We start from the raw sequence: 27,811 nt of genomic DNA, 5'->3' as shown, positions 1-27,811 counted from the left end.
TCAAATAATCCAATTGTAAGCAACTTAACCAATTACTCATTACTGATAATTTGTTGCATTTTGTCACTGCCTAATTAAGCCTCTGGCTGAAGAAAATAATTCAATTTAATAATTTGGTGCCCAGATCAGAAGTTGTAAATTAATCATCTACTTTGTTTACTTTTGCCTTGCGCATCTATAAAAATAAATCACTGAACCTGCATGTGGACAATTTGTCCTAAATTTGCATCTCATTCACTTAGTATTTGTGCCATCACAAAACCAACCTTAATATGTGTGCATAAATTATCAAAAAACATTGACTGCAAAATTCAATCATGAGTTTTGAAAAGTACCGGTAGTTACATTTATTTCTTTATTTACAATAGATGTTCCAAGAATTGAGTCCTGGATTGTGAAGACAAAAACAATAGACTTCACTAAACAGTTTATCTGGAATTGCATGATTTTCTGATCATCTGAGAGGYAACAAAGAGTGTGCGTCAACAAAATGGCTTTTGTATGACAACAACATAGTTTAGTATTTTGAAGATAAGGCCTATAAATCTAAAACAGCTGTTTAATCCAAAGTGGTGAAGGTAACAAGCAATGCTGTGGTGCATCATCCCGTTCTAACAAGATGATGCACCACGTGGACAAAAGGTCAATTACAAAGCCTGAATGACTTTTGTGTATTAAAATCCAAATCTAGAGTGTGTCTCAAGGCTTTAATAAGTAGTTTGAATCATGCCTCTTCCAAGGCAGCACACTGTTCAGCTCACTACACTACAACTAGTTACCACATTGACACGAAACCCAGCAACAGTGAAATTAAACCATTATTTTTCAGCTGACCTCTGACAACAGTCAGGAATGTAGAAAATTAGATTTTCATTTACTATTGTAAGTAAAATCAAATTTTACAGACATCTTGTAAAATAAGTACAAGGAAAACATAAATATGGAATATACAAAAAAACAAATAAAACAACCAACAATCCTGTCTTCCTTGAAACGTATCATGAAGAGGAGGCTGGTGACCGCTGAAGGTGGAGGGAGGTGTTTAAATCAACATGGTCTGACTGTTGTGCCTTATACAAGTTCTCACTCTAGTGGTCAGCACATGAACTGCAGTGACTGGCCTCGCTCCAACAGACAACTGGCARCCGGAGGTTGAACTGTTTTCACGTGACTTCCAAGGTTTTGACCAGCCATGAGTTTTATAGTCCGAAACGGGCCGGGGTGTGTCTGGGTGTCATGGGGGCCGCCTCTTTTCTTCCTGGAGTACAGATTTTCACTGCTCTGTATTGAAAAACATAAATAAATAAAAGTCAGATGTCAAAAACTTGCATTTGATAAAATCAAAAGTCAAATTCAAAACATTTCTGGTTTTAAAGAAGTGGCTTCAGATAAAAAAAAAATGATTGTGGATAATCTGGTGATAGCAGCTGGATGCAAACATGTAAGCAGCAGGATTTGAACAGAGCTGAAACAGAGCGGTGTCTTTGAGAAGAGTGTTGGGACATGGAGCCTGACGCCYCTGACAGCGCAATCTATCATCTTTAATTACGTGACAATGACACTGCCTACACTTCCCTCATCTCCCCTCCTTGCTCACAGACACGCACACCTTGAGCAATTACACCATTAGACCTCAACCTCTTTCCCGTCACTGGGGGTTTTCTACCACTGTTAGTCTGCAGCTTGCTTCATGCTTCCCGACCTTTCACTGGGTCTGGAGGCAAAGTGTTGTAAGCAATGTTTAAAAATCCAAAGCCAGTTTTTCATTTACTCAAACTAATTTAAGAAGAAAAATCTGAATCAAAATAGCAGAGACAGAACTTGAACTTGCTGTTGTGGTGTTAATGTTKTTTATCAAGTTGTGAATGCTGGTTTATGAATGGTGCAGTGCAACATTCMAAAATGTTTTTTAAACTTAATTAAATAGAAACAAAATCACCATATTTATGCGTAAATGTTGTCATGCTTTTTAGAATCACCAGATGGTGTTTATGTGTGACTTGAATCAGAAAACATAATTCAGAGTTGGACAACTGTTCAGAAATYCAAGTTGTAAACATAATTAAAAATTGTCTAAAATAGCAACTATGAATGAGACTAAAGATTTAAAGACATCTATTTGCAGGATAAAAATAAATATCTTACACTGGCAGTCGACTATTTTGGAAATGATGTTTGAATGACAAAAAWCGGGTCTGTTGTGACTTTTAAGCTGTGTAAAAAATACATTTTTAAGCTGGAACCAATTTTGAGCCAACTCCAGGTCTGAACTATCATTGGAATGTATTAAAAAAAGGGGCAATTGAGAACTCAAACCCAAAAAAATTAATTTCACACCCATCGTTTTGTCCCTGTACACCTTCTCTACACAAGCTGCATGTGGTTGTACAGCAGTTTTGAGCACAAATATAAAACAATGAATAGATTTTGTTGAAGYGTTAACATGGATTATTTCTAAAAGAGCCAAACCCTAAATTGAAAAGTTTTAAACTCTTTGTCTGTTCTTAATATTGTATTTCTACTTTTCTAATAATTGAAGTTTAATTTGCATTTCATTTACTTGACMAGAATAAATCAACAGTGACAGATGTAAGTAGGCCTGCCATCATAAGYAATACATCAATTAATTCCACAATAAATTAGAATGGGTTGATAAATAATTTTCATTTGCCTGYTTGTTTGTTTTCTTCCCGTTTCCCTCTTTTCTACTCCTCAGTGTGATGAGGAGTGAACTCTTGCGTCAGGTATTTGCCAGAGGCATGGTCCTGTATCCTCTGTAGCATGAGAGCCCCCGTGAACAAGCATTTAACTAGARGAGCATCATCGGGTTTTGACACTCCTTCTTTTACCTGGTGACTCCTSAGAACAGTCAGGGCAACCTGCCACCAAGAATTGCTATTTTTACAGTAAATAATTTTCATAAACTTTTGTAGCCTAAACATTAAAAGCAGCATGCGAGTGAGTACAATTATTTATGTACGCAAATTTCATMAACTTCTATAAGCCTTGTAAGTGGGAGGGGTGGATGTGGTATTATATTAGCTTAAAATGGACTTCAAACTATATTATTGTTTATTGTGATMATTTMTGAGACTATTTCTTGTCCAGCAAAATTTGTCATCATGACAAGCTTAGATGTAAGCGTAACTTAGATAACTACAGCCGTAAGGAAACTTGGAAATTAAGAAAAAAAAATGCTTCAGTAAATAAATCTAAATCTATATCCTGGAGTCTATAAGCAATAGTGGGAAGTGCATGTAGGCCTAAGCAGACCAAGGATGTCAAAATTCTAATACTAGTCAATTTGCACTTCTTATTGAAAACCATCTAAGGGCCGTAAAAGTGCACACAAGCAATTATACTGAGTTTCATAGATGACCTGTTTTTTTAAGTTAAATATAGTGAAATTTCTCTATAAGTCCATTTTAAAAAGCATACATCCAATGATGTGCTTTCAAAAACACTTAAATGTTCTAAATTTATATTCAGCACATGACTACGCTGTTCATTAATTGACAGCAGGGAGAAGGATGATAAGCACATGAAGGCAGGTCTGATAAAATATCTCATTCTGGTTACACTGAACTCAGAGAGGAGAAACCAGCGAGGCCTGCTGGAGGACAAAAGACAACCAGAAGCCCAGGAGAGCCTTCAGCTTCATTTCCACACATCCCAACTTCCTCTGTTTAAATCTAATTCTTAATCCTTTGCCTCTGGTGTGATTATTTCCAACACATCTGTCACACTAAATTCAAGCCAGATAAACCAGCTGAATAATTAACAATAAAAAGTTCTTTTTAAATCACTCTTTATAACCTTATTTCTCTCTGCAAAGCTGCCAGATGAGTGTGAAATTAATTTTTTTGGTCTTAATTTGAAAATGAACGTTCCCCTCCTTTCTCTGTTCTGCAGTGGCACAATTTAAATTGCTGCAGTAATGGGGGTCAGCCTGGAGTCAATATTATTTCTTTTTGTCTCGTCTGGAGGGACCAGAGGTGAGACAAGCTCATCATGAAGAGTGAGAAAGGTGGAGCTGAGAGACGGGGAGAGGAGGGGCGGAGGAACGGATAGGCACGGAGGTAGGTAAATTAAACGCTTCTAATCTTGACAGAGTATGGAAAATGAGGGCCAAGAGGAAGGACTGCTGGATGACGCCTGTGAGGTGAACCAAATATAGCAAAGGCGCTTTGCTGACGCACCTGACACTGTTAGCATTGCTCTTCTTCTCCTGCTCTTCTCGACGCGCTCGCAGTTGCTCCTCAGCCAGGACCATTTCCTGCTCCATGTTGTTGATTTCCTCCTTGGCGCGCCGACGGTTCTCCTAAAACAGTAACCAGTGAAATGAAGCTTCACCTCAAAATGTTCTTTTGTCCATAAACCCTGACAGGTCAGATATCTTTTGGTAGCAAACGAGGGACTTGTTTAGTATTAGCTGGATGGTCATAATCCCCTAAACCAGGGCTATTCAATTGGCGGCCCGAGGGCCACATCTGGCCCGCGAGTGACCGAAGTTCGGCCCACCAACTGGTTCAATCATCTCTTAAACCCAAACCCCCGGTTTTCTAATTTAACTCCGATAACTTCTTTTAGTTAGACATAGACATGTTTGGTATCTGCAGAAATGTCAGAATCTTGGTAACGAACTGGTAAGAGCCATTTCTAYGAACATCCAAAATGGTTAAAACTACAAACAGTTAAGATAAAGCTATGAAAGTGAAAATAAAATTGGTTTAAAATTTTGGCAAGTCAGAGATGTCAAAATATTATATGTTAAACAGGAGGCATAATGTGTTCTTTTKGTTTTTGATATTGTTTTATTATTACTGCTGTTATTACATAGGGTTCTGTATGTTATATTCATGATTAAATGCAGAAAAATAAACTATTTCAAAGATAACAGATCTTTGTAATACTTGGTTTATTTACAGAATGACCTTAATTGCTGGATGTTCGGCCCCTGWRCTGTTGGCCTGCAATAACTGTGGCTCCCGGAGCAATTTGGTTGAATACCCCTGCCCTAAATGGTTGCATTCAACCAATAGAAACTGTAAAGTCCCAGAAGTGAACAAATGTTTTACTAAATGATGTTGAGACAATGTACATATTTTGTGTAGAATGCAACAATAAAATCAGTTTTACAAACGTGGGTATTGGTATGTACAAATATGTGACTAATCACCAGCCTTGTTAAAGCTTACCTGTCTGCTTTTTCCCGCATGTTTGATGCTGTAGAACATGGGTCCAAGTTCTGCCAGCCACTCTCCATCCACAGCAGTAACACACTGCATGTACTCCTACAACACAAAACACAAGTTCACCCTCAAAAACATCGAAGCGTTGCAACTAAATTTAGCTTGAACTAATGCTCTGTAGTCGTTTTTACCTTTGTGGTCATGACGAGCTCGTGGTAAATGATGTAGTCGGGAGTGTAGCCCATACCAAACAGGGAGCTGGTAGGATGGAGGTGACATGGCATGCCCGTCCTCACATTCACATATTCCCCAATGCCCTGAGAGCAAACACATGCATAAATAACAAATTAAATTTCAACTCATAATTACAGGACTCAGTAGTGAAGTTTAAATATGCGTTTGCGCCAGCTTCTATAGGGGCRTTTTAAGGTCAAAGCTAAGAAAGTAATGTCGTCTAATTTGCTTCTCAACCTAGCTTAGATGGCAGAAAAATCTACCTGAAGTATATCCAACATTACTATGATTGCTTAGGTTGGCTGGCTCCTCATAAGTCAAACTGAGAACCTTTATTATACAGTCATGATTTCAAATTCCCTTTCAGATTTTAGTGTTGTATTAATGTGAGGCCAGAGGGGATATTTCACCACTTCGTAATTATGCTGCTATAAATCTGCCACAACCACTCACTGCCRGGCCTAACATATTAACTGAGAAACACCCAGAGTGCAGATTGTACCTTCAGCTTGGCTGCCTGGTGGAAGTAAGCAGCACAGATGCACTTTCTGATGATGTCCCAGTCTGAGCCGCATGAAACGAGGTTCATCTTCTGCTGCACCATAATGTCCTTCAATTGGGATCGCACCTCACGCACCTGCACAAAAATGATCAAATACTGTTGACATCAGTGGCTCACCGTGTACACACAGTGTGCATCAATGTAATTATTTGTTGTAAAACAGATATTCCATCATCTCGAAATATTTAACACAAATCACAGTTTCACCAGCTTTCATTTTTATACACTTTCATCTATTGCTTTTACTGAAACTATTTCTACCTAAATACAGTTTTTATGTAGTAATTGAGAGCTCGTGTTCAAATGAGAGACCAAATTATGCTCAGGAGATCGATTCCATTCAYAGACTTGAATATATATTTACAGACATGGAAAGGTACCACACAAAACTCAGATCTGGTCCTTTTTCCTGGCTCCAGAGRCTCAGAAAAAAGGCCCTGAACCTCATGTGATCCACAGCTTTATACCAGGGTCAAGTCCCACCCCAGATATGGGGTCATAGTAAACAAGCACGTTCTATAAACATACACTAAAATAACTAAATACAGACTTGCTGATGGTAAATGATTACGATAGATCAAATAAGTGTGTATCTGAAATTCAGTTCACAAAATATCCAACATGATGTTGAAATTCATCAACCACAAACTGACGGACAGAATTCAAGTCTGACCTTGCGCATGGCTTTGGTGTGGATAAAATGGTCGTTGCACCAGATGCTGGAGTAATTGTTGTTCTTCCACTGCATGTAGACGTTCAGGTAGGTGAGGTGGTCACTCTCAGGGACTGAGAACTTCTCCCTCACCTGGTCACTCTCCTCCTCACGACCCTGTGAACGCGCATGAATAAAACTTTTAAATSAAAGGTGTAACTACTGATGAGRCAAGCAGCCGTTTCGTACAYAAAGTAGATACAACTTTCGCACTGAATCATGTCACTGTACGACCTTGGCTCCATTTTTGGCTCTGATCTGAATGAGTTGCCATAATATTGCTTTTTGYTGTTCAGTTCAAGCTTTCACACTGAATAACCTGCAGCTGTGATAATGCTGTGAAGATGGCAAGAGAATYGCAGAAGTACAATTTTTACTGGAGAATTAAAACKTCAGTTCAMTTTTGAAGCCTTATTGTTGGGTTGCAGTCACATGAYYCGGATGACGCGTGAATGTCAGRTGGGGGGCAGGAAATGATTTGCTCTGGTTCATAACAGCAAAATGGATCACAGTGAGTACGCTAAGGCCCTAAATGGGCTGGCACAGACAAGATATCGCAAAAGACTATGCGTACATTTAGGATATGATTCATATTATCTTAACAAAAAATGACTTGTGATATAATCTGGAGGATTTACCCGGTGTTAAGGTGATCAACATAAACTACTATCTGGTGCTGCAGACATCAAGTCACAGGCTACAATAAGCCAGAAGAAAGCTTTCAAAAGCCTCAAAGCCTAAAATTATTTTTGTTTCAGGTTGGGTCAAACATTTAGGATCCAAAGAAACTTTATATGTTTGTTGACTTGTTTCTGCTTGGGTGAGTTGTGTTATTTTAAGTAGTTAGCTTATGATAACAATGCTATCGCTAACAACAAGTTAACTCCTGTTATTTCTGTATGCTTTGATCTACTTGCAAATTATTTACCGTAGCTTCTGTAAACCCAAATTCAAGTAACTATCCAGGAAAATTTCTGACAATATGATTTAAAACGATACGATCCTGACCTGTTAGAAAGTGGTCGCTGCAAACCTTTGCATTGTTCGTTTCCACACCTCCTGTTTTTAGCCGTAGATTGTCGATCCWCTTTTGTCATATTTTTTCTGCAAGTTTTTAAAATTTACCTTAACTCCCTTGTGACATTACTTTAGGAACATGAAAAAAGCTTTGATATTTCTCCTGATTAGAGCGGCTGCAACAACTGTGTACGGTACAGAATTTAGGCATTTTGACACTGAATCAACAGAAGGAAACATGGCTTAATTTACTTCCTGCCCTCCATGTGCATTTCATGATATCGATACTACATCATCTGCAACCCAGCAATAGTGTCTTTATCAACTCAGATAAAGTTTTCTCTTTTATTCTTGTARCAAAAGTTCAAGACGTATGGACTTCTGTTGCAAATTGCCGCCTCCTATCAAAAATCATAATGAGAGCTCAAAGATGATGCAACTCTGAGCTGACAGCAGAAGTAGTTRACAGGCAGCATGCCATGTGTGTCTAAAACCATACTGCTGTCAATTAGATAACTCTACTATGAGGTTCTGAGGCCTGAAAACACACACTTGTATGGCATTCTGATAAATGACTAGAGAAGACCATTAATGATTTTTCTTTTTTATAAACAAATACTAGTATAACTAAAGTGCAAAATCACTTGTGCACTGTTGCTAAAAGAAACCCCTAGAAGTAATCATTATACTAAAACAGTCAACACCATTACTATAAAYTGGCACTCTTGTGAAAAGGCCGTCCTCTCTTTGGCAGTTTTACGCTGAACATTGCTCTCCTGGTTTCTCCTCTGTGATTATGGTTTACACCTACAGCAGCTATCAAACAATAACAATGACTCAAAACAGGCAAATACCTTTGGTCTGTAGAAGATAGCTGGCACAGACAACATAGAGACGATAATGAGGATGTCTGCACTGCAGCCCATGTCGCAGGACACTATGAGCATCTTTGAGAGGGCAGGGTCAAGGGGAAACTCCACCATCAGGCGCCCAGTTGGCGTCAAAGCACCTGCACAGTCGAATAATAATTTCGTTACAAGGTCAAACAAACAAAACAGGAGGAACAAATAAGACTGATGACCTTCTTTATGATCTAAAGCTGGCTGGAGGCGTCAACATTATGTGACACTTGTGTTTCAGAGTAAGAATGGAGGATGAACTGCTGGCAGCTGAGAATACTTTCAGAAAAAAGTGAGATCAAAAACTTTCTGATTCAAATGATTAGACAAAAAAAAGTGTAAGAAGCTTATGAGGAAAAGCAGAGTAGCAGAACAGACAGTTTAGGGCAGGTAAGCTTTAATCAGAGATAATCTGCTGTTAACACACCATACTGAGAATCATCAAAAGTCCCCACCCCACTTTATCCCCAAATCCCTAAATCCCCTGGAATCTGGCAAAGGATGAGATAGAAATGAGACCCAACCAGTCAAATCAAACACAGGATCAGTTCCTAGGCAATTACTCCACTGGCTAAACTTAACAACTACCTCCTCCAGGCCTGTTTACAGAGTCTGCATCATAAGAGCAGCTTCCTTTACAAAGCTCCTTCTCCTGTTTCTAGAATTTTTACTTCTCTGTAGAAGCTCAAAGCAGTACTCAGAACATGTACTCCTTAAATAAGAGGTTGCAAAGAATTTATTAAATTACATCATTTTTTCAATTTTATTGCTTACTTGGAATTTGATTAAAAAGGAAATTCTCTAAAAATACTTCAGAATACTGAGGTTAAATGTGGAAACAAAAATTAGATTTAAGGATCTAAAACTGAAAAGTGGCACATGTATGTTAAATACTCAGCCTTCTTACTTTGAAAGGCCAACCATTACATTGAGAGGCCATGGAATTTGTTAAATAAGATCCACCTGTGAGCAAACTAAATGTCAGATGATCTAAACCTGTCAAATGTAAACCTGTTATACCAGCCCTCACAATAAACAGAAAAACACAACATGAAGACACAAAACAACTTGTGTGCATGTAGTACTTTTTAAGACTTGGTGTTTCTGTTTTTAAGTATTTTAACATAAAATAGTCTAGCAAAGGTTTTAAAGTGTTAACTGCTTCATGTTCTTTTGATCAAGCATTCCAATTAGTTAATACAGTATGTTCTAGAAATTACTAGAAATCACAAACTAATAGTTCAGCTAATTCCTATCCTTGTGTTTGATTGGTGATGCAATGCCAGATTTACTTACCTGTGTTGTCCAGAGCTCCTAAAATCCAGAGTTGGTACATTGAGTTGAGCATGTTGTCCTCAGGTGGCGGATCCATGAAATGAAAGAGAAGCAAGTCCTGAACGCCCAGAGACTTTAGGAGCAGAACTACATTAGCCAGGTTGGTCCTTTGGATCTCTGGTATGGTGGTGGTCAGCATCTCGTTCTTATAGGCACTCTGAGTGTAAAGTCTGTCGAAGTCAAAGAGATAAACACAATTATAAAATATAACAAGTACATAAAAATATATTAATAAATGCAGAGTCTATTTAAGGAATCTAAATTACACAAATTGTTACTTTTACTCACTGTGAGACAAAGATAATTTTCAATCAATAATAATATCTGTGCTCTATTAGGATCATACTGATTTTTGACAAACCTGAAAATACCTATGAACTAAGCGTTAACTCCAGATCAACAGTTTTAGTATAAGACGTGCTGTGACTGTACCATCTGAGTAGAAATAGCTAAAACATTACCTGTAACACTGCCCTGGACCTGTACGTCCTGCTCGGCCTGAACGCTGGTTGGCATTAGCTTGGCTGATAGGATAAACCTGGAGAGCATCCATACCTATTCGAGGATTGAAAACCTGTTGGACCAAAAAATAAATAAAACAAAGAGGCACATAAACAGTGTCAGTTTTAATATTAATGCGAATAATACTCAGCAAGAACAAAAACAAATAAAGTGACATGCGAGCTTGACACACCTTCAGCTTGCAATATCCTGAATCCACAACAAACATAATTCCATCCACAGTAAGGGACGTCTCAGCGATGTTTGTAGCAACGATGCACTTTCTCACACCATCTGGAGCCTTTCAGAGGACAAAATAATGTTAATAAGCAGGACGACAACACTTGGAGGTGAAGAAATCCACAAAATACAATACTATATGCAGTAAAGATAAGTGACCTTCTGAAAGATTTTTGCTTGGAGGTCAGACGGAAGCTGTGAGTAAATGGGAAGCACAGCCAGAGGAGGAGCATTTTCCAAATCTTCCAAACGTTCCACAATCTGATCTGATGTCACCTGCATGAACAACATGAGAGAGAGAAAAACATTATACCCTACACAGTATGTATTACAGTTCCATTTATTAATCCAAATTTAGAGAAAACAGCTATTTGAGTCATTATAGCTGCCATGTCCCACACCTCAATGTCCTCCTGTCCAGGCATGAAGATGAGGATGTCTCCCATCATCCCACTGAGGTGGATCTGGAGGGCCTGTTTAACTGCAGCCTCCACGTAGTCCTCCTGAGGCGTCTGCACAGCACATGACAAACCAGTTTAATACAAAACCACAAAAAACGTATTAAAATTTATACACAAAAAGCAAATACTGCTTTCTAATTTGGAGTAAAATTCTTCTTTACATTTCCCAAATAAGAGCAGTGTTGAGGCAGGTAAGTAAACTTCAAGACAAACGTGTCAAGATGTCAACCAGTTTAGTAATAAATATATAAAATATTAATTAAATTTACAAATGAGTACTGACATCAGCTCTAACATACCTTGCTGAACAAGACATCGACTGGAAACGTTCTTCCTGGAATATGGAATATGGGTACGTTGCCAAAAAATCCAGCAAATTTGTCCGAGTCCATGGTGGCAGAGGTGACGATGAGCTTCAAGTCAGTGCGTCGAGATACAACCTGAAACAAAAAAGCAAATGGGAATGAAATGATTACCTCCGTCTCTGTTTTAAAACAAACCTAGATAAATCAGTACTTTACACTCTGATGTACTGACCTCACGGAGCAGTCCAAACAGCACATCAGTGTTAAGAGAGCGTTCGTGAGCCTCATCCATAATCACGGCACTGTAGTGGTCCAAATCTGACTCCCGCAGAGATTCCCTGAGCAGAATTCCATCTGTCATGTACTTTATCAGCGTTTTCTCAGAAGTGCAGTCCTCAAAACGGATTGCATATCCAACCTGAAACAAAAGAAATGCGTGACAAAAACTTTACTTCGTGTTTCAACTAGTGCTGTACCAAAYGATTATTTTCTAATCGATTAATCTAACGATTATTTTTTCGATTAATCGATTATTCTAACAAGAAATCTATGTTATTCTGATGTGAGTGCACTGGAAATTTAAAATGGTTTCATCAAATTAACAAGAACAGTTCTTTGATATTGTAATATTTTCTTTAATAGTTTTTTCATGGACAAAATATGCACTCTAGAGTCAATTCTTTAACAAAACAAGCTTAAAAGATTTAACATCAACATAAAATCTCAACCAAAGCATATAAAATGCAAGTAAAAGAAATATAGTGCAAGATGTTAACAATCTAACAAATGAACTAAATCATGCAAAATTCAAGTCACTCTCTGGAAAACCTATAATAAACATATAATAAACATTTATTTATTATTTTTTTATTTAACAAATTTCTCAATAAATAAAAATTAACAAATATCAAGACAACATCCAACTCTTTGTATTGTAACATCAGTTGTGTAACTTAATTCGTTAAGGTAAAAACTGTTGAAAACAACAAGACTGTTTTGTCTTATTACACAAATTAAAATCCAGCTCCACATGTTTCTATTGATGTCATTTCCCCACTAGAAAAATGTGTGATGGAGGTCCATGGAAGTCAAATATGTTTAAATCAAATAAACAAAAGAGGATGCAGTTAAAATAAATAAAGGTATTTAAGCCACGTTTTGAACATCCAGAACACGTCCAACACTTGTTGGCTGCTTGTGCTCTTTAGGTCAGACGTGTGTCGGGAAGCTCCTCTGTTGTTTGAGACGCTGGGGGAACCGTCTGATGGGGGAACTGTCTGATGGGGGAACTGTCTGATGGGGGAACGTGGCTCGACCTAACACCGGTCTCTGTTTAATGGTGGATGAAATAAAGAAAGTGGTGGTACTTTATTTACTTTGAGCAAGCAAACATCATGCTCACAAGATAATGAATCCACCAGATAATTCAGAGGCGGTCTGTTCGGTAAATTTTACTCCAGGAGCTGCGAGGCTTGTTTTCAAGCTTCAGACTGAACTGAAGCAGCGGCTGCTGACGTCATTACGCTCTTGCGTGATGCTGCGTTCAGGACAAGCATGGAAAACTCACCACTTTTATGCCAATACGGTCGCAATGATGCTTTTAGGTACCGAAATGGAATTGCATGAACATTCACATGGTGGTTATGTAAAACAGCGAATCGATAAAAAAATCTGCATCGACAAATTTACATAATCGACGTCATCGATTATTTCAACTAATCGGTGCAGCCCTACTTGTGACGTCCACGGCCTACCCCAGTTACCACTACTGTGCATGTGTGTCAAGGACAGAAAGGCAGATGTGGCAGTGGAAGGTGTCAAAGCAGTTTGGTGAGAAAAACAAAGTAAAGAACAAAAAAAAAAAAACGATTAATTGATTATTAAATTAGTCATCGATTATTTTAATAATCGATTAGTTGTCGATTAATCGGTGCAGCCCTAGTTTCAACAAATATTACAGTAAGGCATATTAAATATGTGTCCTTAAAGTTCAACCTAGTAAAATTTAATCTTGTTTTTCTTATTTTCCACTGTAGTTCTGTTTTTAATTCTACTCAGTCACCAACATCATCTGTTTTCCTATTAGCCACTAGATGGCAGTGTTAGCAAGAAAACGTTGCACTTTGGTACAATAAATATTTTGCAAGTTTTTAACCAATTTCATTAAACAAAAGACACAAATTATATACAGCATGTATGTATCTATATAGTAAATGCCATTGACAATAACTTTGGTAAAAAATAAATTAAAAAAACATTTTAAGGGGTCCAAATATTAATTATATATAAAAATTAATATTAATTATTAAGCGAGATCTGTGTCTGCATGAGTAGTTTGTTAAACTGAACCAGTCATCTCACCTCCTCTCCCAGGTTGGTACCAATCTCCTCGCTGACCCTCTTGGCCACACTCATAGCTGCCACTCTTCGGGGCTGGGTACAGCCCACCATGCCGTAGCGAGTGTAACCATCTTCATGCAGATACTGGGTCAGCTGGGTGGTCTTACCACTTCCTGTTTCTCCAACAACAATGACGATGCTGTTATCCCTACAAATTGCAGCAAATAAAGAAATAATGGATTAAAGTTTTGATGCAATGTAATTCTATATGATTTTTTTTATTTTTTTGTGGATAAATTTGATTTGAAGAGAACAACGAAATAACATTTAAATACCTTATAATATTGAGAAGTTGCTGCCTGACAGCAAAAATAGGCAGATACTGTCTCTGCTCCAGAATACTCTTCTTCTTGGCAAACTCACTGCTGGCCTCGCTCTTCTCTTTCATGTGCTCTGCAAACTTTTGATCTGCTCTGTGAGGCAGTTAAAAGAAATTTGAATGCAAATTTTTAAACAAATTGTCAAAAAAAAATTCAAGTATATATGCATAAATAAATAAATAAATAAATAAATAAATAAATGTGCAATCTACTCACTTGTAGTCTACTTTGCCATCCTCACCCACCACTTTGCCGCCTGGCTCTTCATCTTCAGTTTTTTTTATTCCCATAATATCACCCAGCTTGGTGCCTGCCAGTTCCCAGTGTTTGTGCTGTGCCTAAAAACAGAATATATATATATATATATATATATATTTAAATATTCTAATCATTATAAAATTTTACATTGCAGCCTGAAAATGAAAAGACTGCTGTATTTTGAAATCTCTAAACACAAAAAGGAGTTTATAGAGCATCCAACGCCAGATTTAAGTTGTTCTACTGAACTGAAAATAGTTTACTCCAAAATTTTCAGACAGCATGACTGTACAGTATATRTCAGTGTTTAGAGATGTGATGCGCTACAGCAGTGAGACCATCAACATAAAGAACTATTTTAGTGATATTTAAAAGATTTTTGGAATAGTGCTAATCGTATTTTGTTGTGTTGTTTCTTTCAGTGCAATGACAATAAAGGATAATCTAATCTAATCTATTTTTAGTGTGAGAAACCAGGAATTTTACACTTCATTTTTGATGTCAGCACAGTAGTCAACAGAAAAAAACACAGAGTAAAAATGTGTTTGAAGAAGACACAACCAATTCATGTGATATTTTGTTAGTTTCTAGTTCTCCACTAAAATGATTTTTTAACAACCCTTCTCCAGCCCAAGTGTTGGTTTGGAACAGAATTATAAAGCCAAATGTCTTAACGTAAACCAGTTCATTATTTGCAAAGCCAACTCACCTTCTTGCGTTCTTTCTGCTCACGATGTTTGCGAACAAGCTGGCTGCCCTTTCGAGAGATGATGGCCATGTCAGAGGTGGGGTCTTTCACAGGGATGATRGGCTCAGGCTGCAAAAAACACACACATACAAACGTTAAAAAATAAACTACAGCTACGATATATGCATTTACTCATTTTGCAGATATTTTTATTTAAAAGATCAAGTAACAACGAGGTTCAGTAAAAAGAAAAGTCTAGTTTACTTGAATATTAGCCTGGCCCTTGCCTTCCTTTGCTGTTCCGCTCAATTCTAGTTTCCCTTCACTGCTCCGTCTGGGATTTCTCCCATCGACAARGATTTCGCTGGCAGATTTTTAGCCAGRCCAATCAGAGAACAGAATGTCAATTTTCTGCGCAGTGTCTGCTTGTAGTTTATTTTACCTGGGCCAATAAGCAAACAGAAGGCGGGGTTTTGAACGATGTCGATTTTCTGTGCAGTGTCTGCTAATTTAGCAATGGGAGTGGAGGAAGTGAATGAAGCCGGTTTTTGTTGATCAGGCTTCCAAATTAAATTAAATTTGTCTGACAAAGCAGCAGCTCTCATTTACAGTCGTCTCGTTCAGCTCGGTACTTCTCTCCTCTCAGCAGGTTTGTTTACAGCGCACGTAATTTCCCGTTAGCTTCTTAGCTTAGCCTCCTTCACAGTGACATTTCAGCAAAGGCCACGCCTCCAGCAAGAATTGCTTCTCAATAGCAGAAAGTCCAGACCCTCGTACGAAGCAAAGTGAAGGACAAGGGTCTGGTTTTTACCAGGCTACTTGAATATAACTAAGACTCTGAAAATCCAAGTAAGCAACAGTGTTATTTACTTGTTTAGTGAAGACTATTCTTCCATCCAGGAAGGGAGGAACCAGATTGTGGACTAGCAGGTGAACCTTAGCGGCATTGTCTTCTTCAAAGTCTTCATCCACCTCCAACCTCTGCACCACACCACTGGTCAACATCCGATTGGTCTCCCACCGCTCATTATCCTAAGAGAAGACAGATTATTACAGGGATATGAAAATACTATGGTGTGCTAATATGGTACAAAAGACACATTTATGATTGTGCCTAAAGAAACGCAGGTCTGACTACATGTGCTTGTACCTCATTGATCTGTCGCTTCTGTGCAGATATTCTTTTCTGAGTCTGCTTTTGAAGGATCTGCTCTCTCTTCTTCACATATTCATCAGAAGTAGAAGTGAAYGGGTTGTGGAACTCGTCATAGCCTTCATCCATCATGTACCAGTCTCTGTCAGCTTGCTGCGATTCAGTGAATCAGTTAAAGGTCAAACTCCCTCGTGAGCAAAACAGTTAGTTTCCAYAAATAAAGGCTTTAGATAATATTCACCTTCTGGTCCTCCTCCCACTGTTCTTTCTCATCTTCATCATCAAACATGAATCCTCCCTCACCGTCACTTCTTTTAGCTGAAGAAATCGTAAAGCAGGAAATGTTAAATATTACTCCGTATTTAAATCCAGCAYGAGAGTACGAAATTATTTGAATGAAAAATAAATACCTTTTCCTTGTGATAACCGAGGCGTGGAACCTAAATGCTTTCTRTCATTGGCCCACTCATTGTACTTGTAGGATGGAGTAGGCAGGGGTGTGTCATCAGAGTAACGACCTCTGACTGACCTAAAATGACACAAGATGAATGTACCAATAATTAGGCATTTAATGTCAACGATAAATGATAAAATCAACTTTTTTTTTTCATAAAGTGAATCAACATAAAAGGGTTATAATGACTCAACAAAATGGTACCAACATCGTTTTTGGAAAAGAAAATAAAAAAAATTAAAACTCAAACCTACCCTACTTACCCTAATTATAAATGATCATATTCAATACTACTGTAAACTTTACATACAAATAGAAACAAATATAAAGCTTAAGGGTTAAGAATAAAAACGTGAGTGACAGTTACCTGTCTCTCCTCTCACTCTCTCGGCCAGAGCGCTGACTTCTCTCTGAGCGATCGGACTCTTTGTGAGATGGAGCCGGAGATGGAGACTCCCAATGAGAATGCCTCGTACTGCCATAACCGCTATCATCTTCCTCCCAGTTAGAGCGGGAAGGTGTAAAGGCGTCTATGTAACAAAACAATTCAGGTTAACACAAGCCCATTTCAAACGGTACAYCCAACTAAATGTAAACAATGAAAACAAAGTAACCTTTGGGACGATTCTGTGGTGTTGAAGGTTCATCCCTCCTACTGCCCCTGCTGATGCGTTCGGACCAGCCATCCCTCTGCGAACGTTCACTCCTCTCACTGCGCTCGGACCGGCTGCTGCTGCTGCCACGACTGTGTCTACTGTCTCGCTCATCTGACACAGAAATAAAGGAAAGCTACTTTCAAAATCCTCAAGTGAACAAACTTTGGCTTTCATTTTTAGTACATACAATAAGTACGATTTATATAGAAAAAAAATCAGTGGAAAAAAACAAGTGTGACAACATCACAACAATGCAATAAACAATAAGCTATTCACAAGTTTAACTACCAAAGTTTTCAGGGTTGTTTGCCTCAMACTTCATTTAAACATTTCTTTCTAAAACAATAAGAACTACGTTAGAAATGACCTCTTTCACTCCGGTGATCTCTGCTCTTCTCTCTGCTCTTCTCTCTCTCTCTGTTTTTGTCCTCCTTGGAGGAAGCGTAGACTCCTTGCTCACGCCTGTCTTTCTCCCTCTGCTGATGTCTGCGTTTGAATTCTTCACTGACACCCCCAGGGTTGGAGGGCGTCTCGGAGCCAGTCACACGGTACTTCCTGCGAACAGAAAAGAGACCCAAGTTAAACCAAACTACGAATTCTAGACATATGCGTACACTGAAAACTTGATGGTGAATGATTACAAACTGTGAAAAACAGTTAGATGACTCTCTTAATTTTGTACAGAACATTTTTAGTGTATATATATTTTTAAAAAAATCTAATCTGTATAAAGAATTTCAACAACATTCTAGTAAAGAATACCTTTCTTTCTTTGAACTTATATTTGTATCATCATCCTCTTCATCAGACCCAGAGTCACTTTTACTTTCCTCCCAGTCTTTGTAGGAGGAAACCTTCGACTTCTTTCTGTTTTTATCATCACCATTAGAATCTTCTTGTTCCTTGGTCTCACGCTCCTTCCTTTTCTGAGCAGCCAGCAGATCCAAGCCCAGCAAAGATGTGCGTGGTGTGGGTGCCCGAAAAACGTGGGGCTCTGCAGCAGCACTCTTCTTCTTTACTATCAAACCACCAACTTGAGCAGTGGGATCAGACCCTTCCAGTCTATGCATGGACACATCCTCATCATCCATAATCTGTATTAAAATGATGCATAAAGACAAAGGTTAATATATATATATATATATATATTCATTTATTTAGTGACAAATGAAACAAATAACTACATGTACAGTACAAACAGTAAAAAAATATCCATTTAAATTTGACCATATCTTGGTAGCTACTTCTTCATAACTTCTGCTACTAGCTTATTCTGCAATTATCTACTGGGGATTTTCCGTACTTAACAAACCCATTTTACGTATTCATTTTAAATTTCTTAAAATATAAAACTCAGTTTTAATTCAAATATATACTAGTATACTAGTATACTAGTATATATATATATATACGTATATTTGGTTGCCATTTTCTGCTAGGAGTACTAATGAATAAAAGCGAACATTATCTTGCTGTAACTGCTACAGTCGTCTGTGTATCAGAGACCTGCCCCCTAAAATGAAATAAGTTAAACGATTATTAACTCGTCGAGTGRTTTAGGGTTTTTACGTACCTGGCTTCGTCTGAGCAGCTAATCAGGCTAATGCTAGCTGTTTCTGTCACGGCAAAAAGTAAATTACGGAAAACCGTCCCGTTTTTCTTTAAATGTATAATCCCAAAGGTTCTTACAAAACCTGCGTATTCTAAATTACCAAACTATGAGGAATATGGTCTAAACATAAGTTGTGGATTTCGTAAACACAACGCCAATGTTTACGCGCAAGGAAGCGGCCATTACAATCCCATCATTCGCTCTTCTTTTTTCTTCTACACCCTATGCGAAGAAAGGCGTATTACTGCCCCCTACTGGTCGTTCAATCACGGTACATTGAACCTTTACGCTGGCGTYATTCTAAAAAGGTCGTTCTGATTGGCTACGATCCAAAATCTCGCACTCTCATTGGTCACMTTTTTTTGTCTGAGCTCTCCTGTTAAACATGTCATGAACGTCATTGGATGCTTCAAAGCTGCGCTTGTACCGATGTTTAATGTTTGATTTCATAATAAGCAGCGTGTGTGGCATTCTCGATTTGTCTTCTTTTGTTCTTTTCTATTTGTGACAACAGCCGAAGCTTTCTGTCAGCCGAAGCTTTCAGAGGACTTCTGTCTCCGGTTCGATCTGCGAGAAGAGCTAAGCTAGTTGCGTTACATATCTCGTCAACAAAAGCTATCGTTAGCTAGCATCTACTTCGTTTGTACAAACGTTTAAGGATGGGTGAAGAAACAAAAGGAAACACGGACAGCAGATCCGCTAACAACATCGGTAATGAGAAAAACGGAGACACGGCAGATGGCGGCGTTAAATTTTACACTTTAGAGGAAGTTAGAGTACACAATATGAACAGTGACACATGGCTCATCATCCATAATAAAGTATACGACATCTCAAATTTTCTAGAAGAGGTAAGAAGCACTTTCTATCAACTACTACCTTCCAGTCTTCTATTATTGTCTGGTCATAACGTGTGGTTTTTGACGCTGCAATGTGTCACGTTCTTTGACTATTTGCACTTCCTGGACGTCCAAAGGTTTCTTGATGTTGTGTGTTGACGTGTAAACCTTGTTTTTCTGTCTTCAGAGGCTGTAAGCGCAGGAAAGTTAAACATAAATGAAAAACAAATCGCAACAGTTGCTTATTACAAACACTGTTGATTGGGAATTAAAATTTACTTAATACATAACTCCAGTCCAGTCACTTAATAACATACTTAACTTTATACTGCTTTTAAACWCTGTTTTATAAACATTGCTTTGTAGCAACTGAAACTGGACTCAAAAAATGAATTTTTATACAGTAGTAATATTTTTAAAATCTGTTTAATGGACCAATTCTACTGTAAAAAGAAAAAYAATGCAAATATTGATTTAAAAACTGCATTAACTTTGCATTACGTGAAGTTTATTTTAGTTGTGTGACCGCTACTGAAAAGATCTCAGCAGATTTAACACTTTATATTACATTGAAAAACAGATTTAAAAACTGCATTAACTTTGCATTACGTGAAGTTTATTTTAGTTGTGTGACCGCTACTGAAAAGATCTCAGCAGATGTAACACTTTATATTACATCGAAAAACACAGTGATATACTGTACATATTTATTTATTATAAACCAGTTAAATAAATTATTGTAACGTCTTTGTTGACCATTCTATGACCTAGCATCCAGGTGGTGAGGAGGTCTTGCTGGAGCAGGGCGGTGCAGATGCCACAGAGAGCTTTGAGGACGTGGGTCATTCTACAGATGCCAGGGAGATGCTTCAGCAGTACTATATTGGAGAGCTTCACATGGTAAGAAGAGACCCTGGTTCATGCCTGATTTATAACTTTTGTTTTCATTCATCCATTTACCCATAATCTTCCACTTGTTCTGGAGCAGTGTCACATGCGCAGCAACTAGAGCAGGGAGGCCCAGACATCTCTGTCCTCTTATCTGTCTGGTATTTTAGGACTGAGACCGAACTTGTTTCTCCTAAACCAACCATCAACTGAACCCTCATCTCCAGCACCCTTAAAATATACCTCAGTGGCGGGCTGAAGAGTGTGATTCCTAACGTTTCTTTTAATTTTTCTTTAATCAATACAGGAGAACTTAATGTAATTTGCTCATAATAGAGGCATAAATTTAACCCATGCAGTCATTTGTCAGTTGGTGTCTCGCAAACAAGTGAGGCACCAACTTGTACATGTGATTGTTGGAGTCACAAGACTAAATGTAAACACTTTTTTAATGAGTTCAGAAGGATTTCAGGGCTAGAACTCCAATTGATTTGTTACATTTATTTACAGGTGGTCATGAGAACAGGTTTTTTTTAATCTTACCAGCTAAAACATAATGTTAACATTATAGCATGGTTGCACTTTTTATGTATTTATCTCATCATGATGTAATAATTACTAATGAGTTTATGATACTGCAGGCCAAAACGTAGTAATTAACTTTCTGATTATTGAATGCATTTGTAAATTTTATGTTTGTAACGGATTACAAAAAAAGATTGTTGTGCACATACTTTTAAAAGTTCTATTATAGGTTTGATTTGGTCTGTAAACTGATTTACATACCTGTAGATCTCACTACATATTTATCTATGCTAACACGCCAGTAAATTGTTAGCATGTGAGCCAGTAGACAGTAAAAAAAAATGGGTTTTTTTTGTCTGCTTTTTTGCAGGATGACAGAAAAAAGAACACAAAGGTAAGTTGTGTGTCCTGAAAGACTAATTTTACAAAATTCATGTTTTATCCTCAGTATGTTTTTGAATTCATGGTTTTGTTTCTGCTACAGGAAGCACAAGTTACAGATTCAGGAAAGTCCAGGTGGGTCTCTTTGTTTGTATATTTATATTGTTACCATTTTACACCGTTTATATCCATATAAAGATTTCCACAAATCGATTTAGGAAGAGGAAAAAAATGGAAATGCGTTTTGTGCGTTGGTGAAACAACATAAAGAAGTTGAAGGATCAAGTATATAATATTTGCTGCTTTTCTTGTCTTCAGGAGCTTCTGGGCCTTGTGCTTGGTACCTGCCATTGCTGCAGCCATTTTTGGGGTCGTGTATCGTTTCTTCATTCTTGAACACAAGTCATCTTGAGTTCTTAAGTCATTCTGTTTACATCTCATTCTTTTCGTCCGGAGGCCTTGAATTGTTTGACCAAATCTTTTTCATACTTATAGCTCATGATTTGAGCTGACAGCATCCATAGCAGTGAAGTGTGTGCAGGGAACAGTTTCATAATTTGTCCTGGCCTGTTTACAGAGTTCATGTAACAGATAGTTGTGTGAAAGTTAAAAAAAAAACTTTGACATTTTCTTTTTTGTCATTGTCTCTGTGCCCATTGTCAAACCTATCTTTCATGTTAGTTTCATGCAAATTTTTAATACTTTCATAATTTCACTGTAGGTACAATAATATGTTGGTGTGCAAAAAGATGTTGTCATTTATTTTTTTCTGGATTGTAACTTCTTAAGCTTCTATAGTGTATTTTCTTAGGTTTTATAGCCTGAGATAAATTACAGCTGCATAAATTACAGCAATTCCTTTTATCGATTCCTTAATGTTATGCTGTTAAACAATCAGTCATGTTAGTGTTTAAATTATTTTATGTGTCATTACTTAGGGAATAATGTTCTTCAAAATCTAATATATATGGTAATAAATAGATTTCCCTTCAAARCAAATGAGTAAAAATGTTTTTCGTTTAGTTTTCTGTACTAGTTGAGAGGTTCTGTCATTGCAGGTTGAAATTGTTTTAAGTTTTGGATGTTTTTTTGTTTGAGAACTACCTTGCTGACAAAGCCGTAAACGTGTCTTTCAGTCCTCAACTGTTTAGATTTGATTGAGATAAATTTTGCCTAGCATTTAATGACTTTTTTTATATATCCTAACGATCATTGCAAGATTGCTTGTTAGAACTCCAATGACAAAACTGTTGTTGTCCAATCAATCTCCAATAAGTCTGAAAATAGAAAAAAAAAATTCTTGTTGCTTTCTTAATCTGAGATCTGCTTGCAGCTTTCCGACTGAAACTCGTCAACTTTTAAGATAAATACTTTGTTTTTGGTTTCTGTTGTCAATAAAGTGTCAAACTAACTAACAGGTTGTTCTAATTTTTTGTCAGTTTGACAGAATATTCCTAAATACAGCAAGTTTAAACCTGTTTTCAAAGCAAAGATCATTTTTATGAATGAGTAGGAAAATGTTATAGTAAACATTTTTAGAAAAAACTCAAGTCAGATCAATTTAAATCAGCCTGAGTGACTAAATTGATCACCTGAATTAAACTGATGTTTTTTTTCCTATTGAATGGTTCAAAGGTTTCATATTTTACCCTTGTCTTTATCTTTGAACTTAGTTTAAATGACAAAGTGCAAGAGGAAGATAAACCCACAAATAGGACCACACCTACTTATCACTCAGTTTTGCCTGTCCTAATGTTTTACAGTAACTCTGAGTTTGCATATTTCTCAAGATTTATGTAAAAACGTGACTTTTTGTCAGAATACATGAACAAAATTTTAAGACTAAATAAAAGTTATAAAAGACTCAATGTTTTTTTAGTACTTCAGTTCCTATCACAGGTTATYCCAGAATCACCTTTCTTTTAAATTTGTGTTATTCTGGTAAAGAGAGAAAAAAAATGTTTCATGTTGAAGCTGCAACAAAAAAGCAAATYATGGTTCTGTCCTCCATGCAGCCTGCCTGCTCCTCGGAGCTAGTTTTCCTGGAAAAGAGCTGTAAGTGGAGAAGAGCAGGAAAGGCCCATTATTGAAATAAAAGCCTTTCCATCTGCAACCTCCACAAAAGCTTTCACAGGTTAGAGTACTCCCAGCCAACAAAACACACACAGCACAAATTAACACCCGGTGACTCACCCTTTTCTGTCCACTTAWAGCTGGTGAGAATTATCAAACATCTTACTTGACAGGATAACATAAGAATAAAAAAAACTTTTTTTAGTTTATTTAAAAAGTTACAAGTTTCATAAAATACAGAAATCTTANATCTTACTTGACAGGATAACATAAGAATAAAAAAAACTTTTTTTAGTTTATTTAAAAAGTTACAAGTTTCATAAAATACAGAAATCTTAAAAAACTAAATAGTGGWAGCAAAATGATATATTTTTCTTTACATGTTAAATTAATATCACCTTACCAATTAGAACAATTTAAATTCTGTCCAAAATGTGTTACTTTGTATAAACACAAGATGGCACTATAGCCTTATGTAATAAAGTACTAGTTGTTTTATTGGTGTTATACACATACATACATAYATACAYACATACAYWCACACATACATGTATGTTTGTTTTTATATTCCCATGGGGACTGTGGATTGACTTCTATTCATTTTTTGGTCATTTCTATAGCCTAACCCTGCCCCTAAAACCTAAACTCAATTTACACTCTGGTCCTAAACCAAACCCCACACCTGAAATTAGCATCCATAACCCGTGACAACCAGGCATTGGTCCCCACGATGCACATAAAGTCCCCACAAAGCTGTGTTTTTCTGGAAATTGGTTCCCACTATGTAGGAAAAATGTGCACACACACACACATCTGTACATACATACATACATACATACATACATACATATACACAACACTGACCATTTGTTTTGTGCACCCACTCCGTGCTTATCTCTGGGTTTTTATGAGCACAGAACAGTGATCACAATAAATCTGACTCTCACACATGGTGATCATGGCTTCATTCAATGATGAAAACAACTTGCAAAACTGTGACTGTGATGGTGTGATACTGACGAAGACCATGCACAATGAGATGCTTTGCAGTAATAGTTCAAAAACATTGCACTGGAAAAAAGTGAAAATGATGTTTTTCCACCAGCTGAGAAGTTCTGTAGATAAAAAAGGCATATTAACACTTAAGCATATTTTACTTTTTAAATTCTATCTGGATTTTGTCTTATAGTTCTCATGAGACAATTAGTCATTTACAGCCAAGGTGGCCTTGCTGTGACAGGAATTATTTCAAGAGAAAACGACAAGCTCAAGCAGACATGGTGTTGTGTCAGTGTGAACATCAGATGACCATTATTCCCCACGACTGAAGTGTCTGTCATCTCTATTAGCAGAAATCCTTGTGGACGACTGAGAGCGCTAATGCACAACGTTTTACTGCTTTCCTCAGAGATCTGCTTGGCAACAAAAAAATAAAGCTAAAAACAGCACTGCTTTTGAATGCCACAAGGACAAAGCATTGCCATTAGTTTTATTTTKGGGGGAGATTATGTTATGAATAAAAGTGCATGTTGATCTTAGATTCACATGGACACAATTGTAGCTAAAAGTGGTATTTCATGTCTGCAGATCAAATGTRTGGATTTTACCATTTAAAAAGATCCTACAAATCTTTGTCAACACGTATCAGYGAGAGAACAAAATTTCTGAAGGACACAGGCTTGTAAAAGCATCATTTTGTTTTGTTTAGATCCTGTATCTAAGCTTGTTTTTATCCATACCTAAGAATAAAAAACATGTTTCAAATAAATCAGATGTATTTTAAAACATATTCACTGAAAAAAAAAATGGGTTTAACTTTGTCTTATGTGGTAACATTTCTTTTTTCTTTCTGGCTAATATTCAACTCAAGTCACTTTACATGTATGTTAATAATGCMAAGAAAGCCACAACTTGCAAGGAAAATATAACCATCTATATCAATGTGAAATGTGAGCATGATTGGCTCGCATTTGATTTTACTGAGATCTAATAAATCTTTTTTAATGGATTGCTTTTAAACTATAAAAAAAGGATTGCATCACAGCAAAACACCAGGCAATAAATTCTTCTTAACCTGTCYTCCCTACCGCACACATAAAAATAAAAAACAGAGCTTATTATAAAACCATTTGGGAACTTGTCTGAAAAAGAAAAGCTTAGCCCATATTTCTTCAATAGGCAATTACACATTTTTTGTAAACAGGGTTTCAAACAATATTACAAACATAAAACACTTAGCATGGCCCTTCTCCTTCCCTTTTCCCTACAGAACACGTACAACTTGTGCTGAAGTTTTCTGTCCAATATTGGCCAATAAATGCTGGATTTATCCACAACAAACAAAAGATAAATCAATAAAAGATAAATGCAAAGACRTGTTTGAAAAGAGGCAATTAATGCTGCAGTGTATGAAGAGTTTTTGATGTTTTYAAGTACAATACAAACTGCTTTCTGAACATTTTTCATTTCAACACCAAGATATTCTGCAAGATACCAACTAACACTTAAATATTCAACAAAAAGTTATAGAATACAAAAAGGCATTATGCTTTATTTCACAGATTATTTACAAATTTGATACAATTGTCTTTTACTGTTATAATTTATAAACATATGTACAAACAAAGATTATTATTAGGTTAATTATTTGTTTCATCCCTTTTTTTCTTGAAACTGATAGCAATACCAAGCAGATTTAACAACGATTTGAGAAATGTTCACCCTTTAGCTAATTCTAAACCAACCGTCTCCACGGCATAAGGCATTCAAGCTAAAATGCATAGTTTTATTATGAATTTAGAAACRAACTAAAGGCAAAGAGTTTCCTCCTGGAGCTGTTTCTGTGCGTGTGTAACACAAAGTCAGAGATCTTCCCCGCACAACTTATCTCTTCCTCATACAAACGTGGTGACCTTTCTGCAGCCCAGGTGCTTAATTACTTTTCTCCTCACATGCACTGAAATGCTGTGACTTAAAGGTTACCTTCTTTTAGCTGCTATATGCCAAAGTCTTTGACAAACAGTTTAAACAGAAGAAGAGTTTGGTGGTCTCAGTTGTTCAAAGTGCTTAAAATCWGTTTGCAGTGCTCGCAAATATCCCAAATGGTAAAAAGAGCCTAAATATCAGTCGTGTCAATTAAACAAATTAAATTTGTCGACCGAAGCAGCAGGTCTAATTAGGCTGATGTTATAATAAATAATTTGTTTGCAGAATGATGACAGGCAGATTGGATTACAAAAGGTTGATGGTGACTTATAAAACAACTAAAAAAATGTGGTTTAAGAGGCCGTCTTGAATTAGAAACCAAATCCTGGTTACAGTGTTTCAATGAGTAAAAAAACACAAACTGAACACTAAATTTCGATTGAAATTTGTTAAAAAATAAAATAGGTGATTGATACAACACATGATGCATAATGTACATTTTCCCTGTTTTGAATGCATGTCATCAGAACCTGTCTGACTTTTAAACCATTTACACTGCAAACCCAGTACCTTTAATACCACACATGGATGAAATGTCAACAACAGGGGCATGGCTGTCAAGAACACCCAGACAACATATAGGTCACTGGCCATGTTATCTGTCATTCTTGTAGTGTTTTCTGGSCACAGATACTCTTAAGCCAAGCTCAGTAAGGTGCAGGTGGACGACACGCTGGAGGAGCGTCCGTGGACCCCGTCAACCAAAACATCCGACACAAACTGCGTTGAACTGTTACTCCACCCGAGTGAGTCGGCCAATTCAGGACACAGAGCCAGAGCCAGCCTCTGCAGGACGAAATGAAACTTCCTGCGGAAGTTTCGGTTTATCCAGAAGTAGAAGATGCAGTTGAGGAAACCGTTGGAGGTCGGCAGCCACACCACGACAAACTCAACCCACTCTGGCACGGAGCTACCCGAGACGGCTGTGGTGTCAGAAGAAGTTCAAATGAGACACAAACACAACAAAGCAGCTTCTGGGTTGAGTTGTTAACAAGCAATCTGGTAACGGTTGATCCACAATCAGTTTAGGCACGAATCACCAACGGAACATTCTCTTTACAGAACTGTGCAAACATTTTTCAACACGCTTTCTAACTTTTAGTTTAAAAGAAGCCAAGATT

General features: G+C 37.2%; 3 protein-coding genes across 3 annotated transcripts in view; 1 reads left to right on the top strand and 2 right to left on the bottom strand.

The window, feature by feature from the left end:
• Positions 1–318: 318 nt before the first annotated feature.
• Positions 319–19,223, bottom strand: dhx38 (DEAH (Asp-Glu-Ala-His) box polypeptide 38). Its single transcript, XM_014027292.1, has 27 exons — positions 18,961–19,223; positions 18,150–18,481; positions 17,755–17,942; positions 17,346–17,498; positions 17,099–17,261; positions 16,688–16,806; positions 16,519–16,595; positions 16,275–16,430; positions 15,995–16,156; positions 15,146–15,253; positions 14,395–14,516; positions 14,134–14,271; positions 13,820–14,006; positions 11,691–11,876; positions 11,453–11,593; positions 11,094–11,204; positions 10,852–10,968; positions 10,646–10,753; positions 10,413–10,525; positions 9,913–10,121; positions 8,572–8,726; positions 6,662–6,817; positions 5,929–6,063; positions 5,384–5,509; positions 5,199–5,294; positions 4,200–4,321; positions 319–1,281 (listed from the first exon to the last, which is right to left on the bottom strand). The coding sequence occupies exons 2-27, from the start codon at positions 18,476–18,478 to the stop codon at positions 1,200–1,202; spliced, it is 3,759 nt and encodes a 1,252-aa protein (XP_013882746.1). The 5' UTR covers positions 18,479–18,481; positions 18,961–19,223; the 3' UTR covers positions 319–1,199.
• Positions 19,224–19,375: 152 nt separating this feature from the next.
• cyb5b (cytochrome b5 type B) lies at positions 19,376–23,047 on the top strand. The gene is made up of 5 exons (XM_014027302.1): positions 19,376–19,850; positions 20,610–20,738; positions 21,622–21,645; positions 21,736–21,767; positions 21,951–23,047. Exons 1-5 carry the CDS (start codon positions 19,659–19,661, stop codon positions 22,042–22,044), a joined length of 471 nt encoding a protein of 156 aa, XP_013882756.1. The 5' UTR covers positions 19,376–19,658; the 3' UTR covers positions 22,045–23,047.
• A 3,184-nt stretch (positions 23,048–26,231) lies between these two features.
• zgc:162592 (probable G-protein coupled receptor 21) overlaps positions 26,232–27,811 on the bottom strand; it is a 6,538-nt gene continuing 4,958 nt past the window's right edge. The window contains exon 2 of the mRNA XM_014027283.1: positions 26,232–27,613. Coding sequence (XP_013882737.1) covers positions 27,327–27,613 — 287 coding nt within the window. The 3' untranslated portion in view covers positions 26,232–27,326. The remainder of the gene's footprint in view (positions 27,614–27,811) is intronic.

Source organism: Austrofundulus limnaeus, unplaced genomic scaffold (assembly GCF_001266775.1).
Source record: "Austrofundulus limnaeus strain Quisiro unplaced genomic scaffold, Austrofundulus_limnaeus-1.0 Scaffold5, whole genome shotgun sequence".
In the NCBI taxonomy this organism is placed as follows: domain Eukaryota; kingdom Metazoa; phylum Chordata; class Actinopteri; order Cyprinodontiformes; family Rivulidae; genus Austrofundulus; species Austrofundulus limnaeus.
This window is presented reverse-complemented; position numbering and strand designations above follow the sequence as displayed.

Excerpts from the sequence above, each read along its gene's own strand:
- cyb5b (XM_014027302.1), top strand. The coding sequence starts at position 19,659 with ATGGGTGAAGAAACAAAAGGAAACACGGACAGCAGATCCGCTAACAAC. Across the intron at positions 20,739-21,621 it reads ATATTGGAGAGCTTCACATG|GATGACAGAAAAAAGAACAC; the intron begins GTAAGAAGAGAC and ends GCTTTTTTGCAG. Across the intron at positions 21,646-21,735 it reads ACAGAAAAAAGAACACAAAG|GAAGCACAAGTTACAGATTC; the intron begins GTAAGTTGTGTG and ends TTTCTGCTACAG.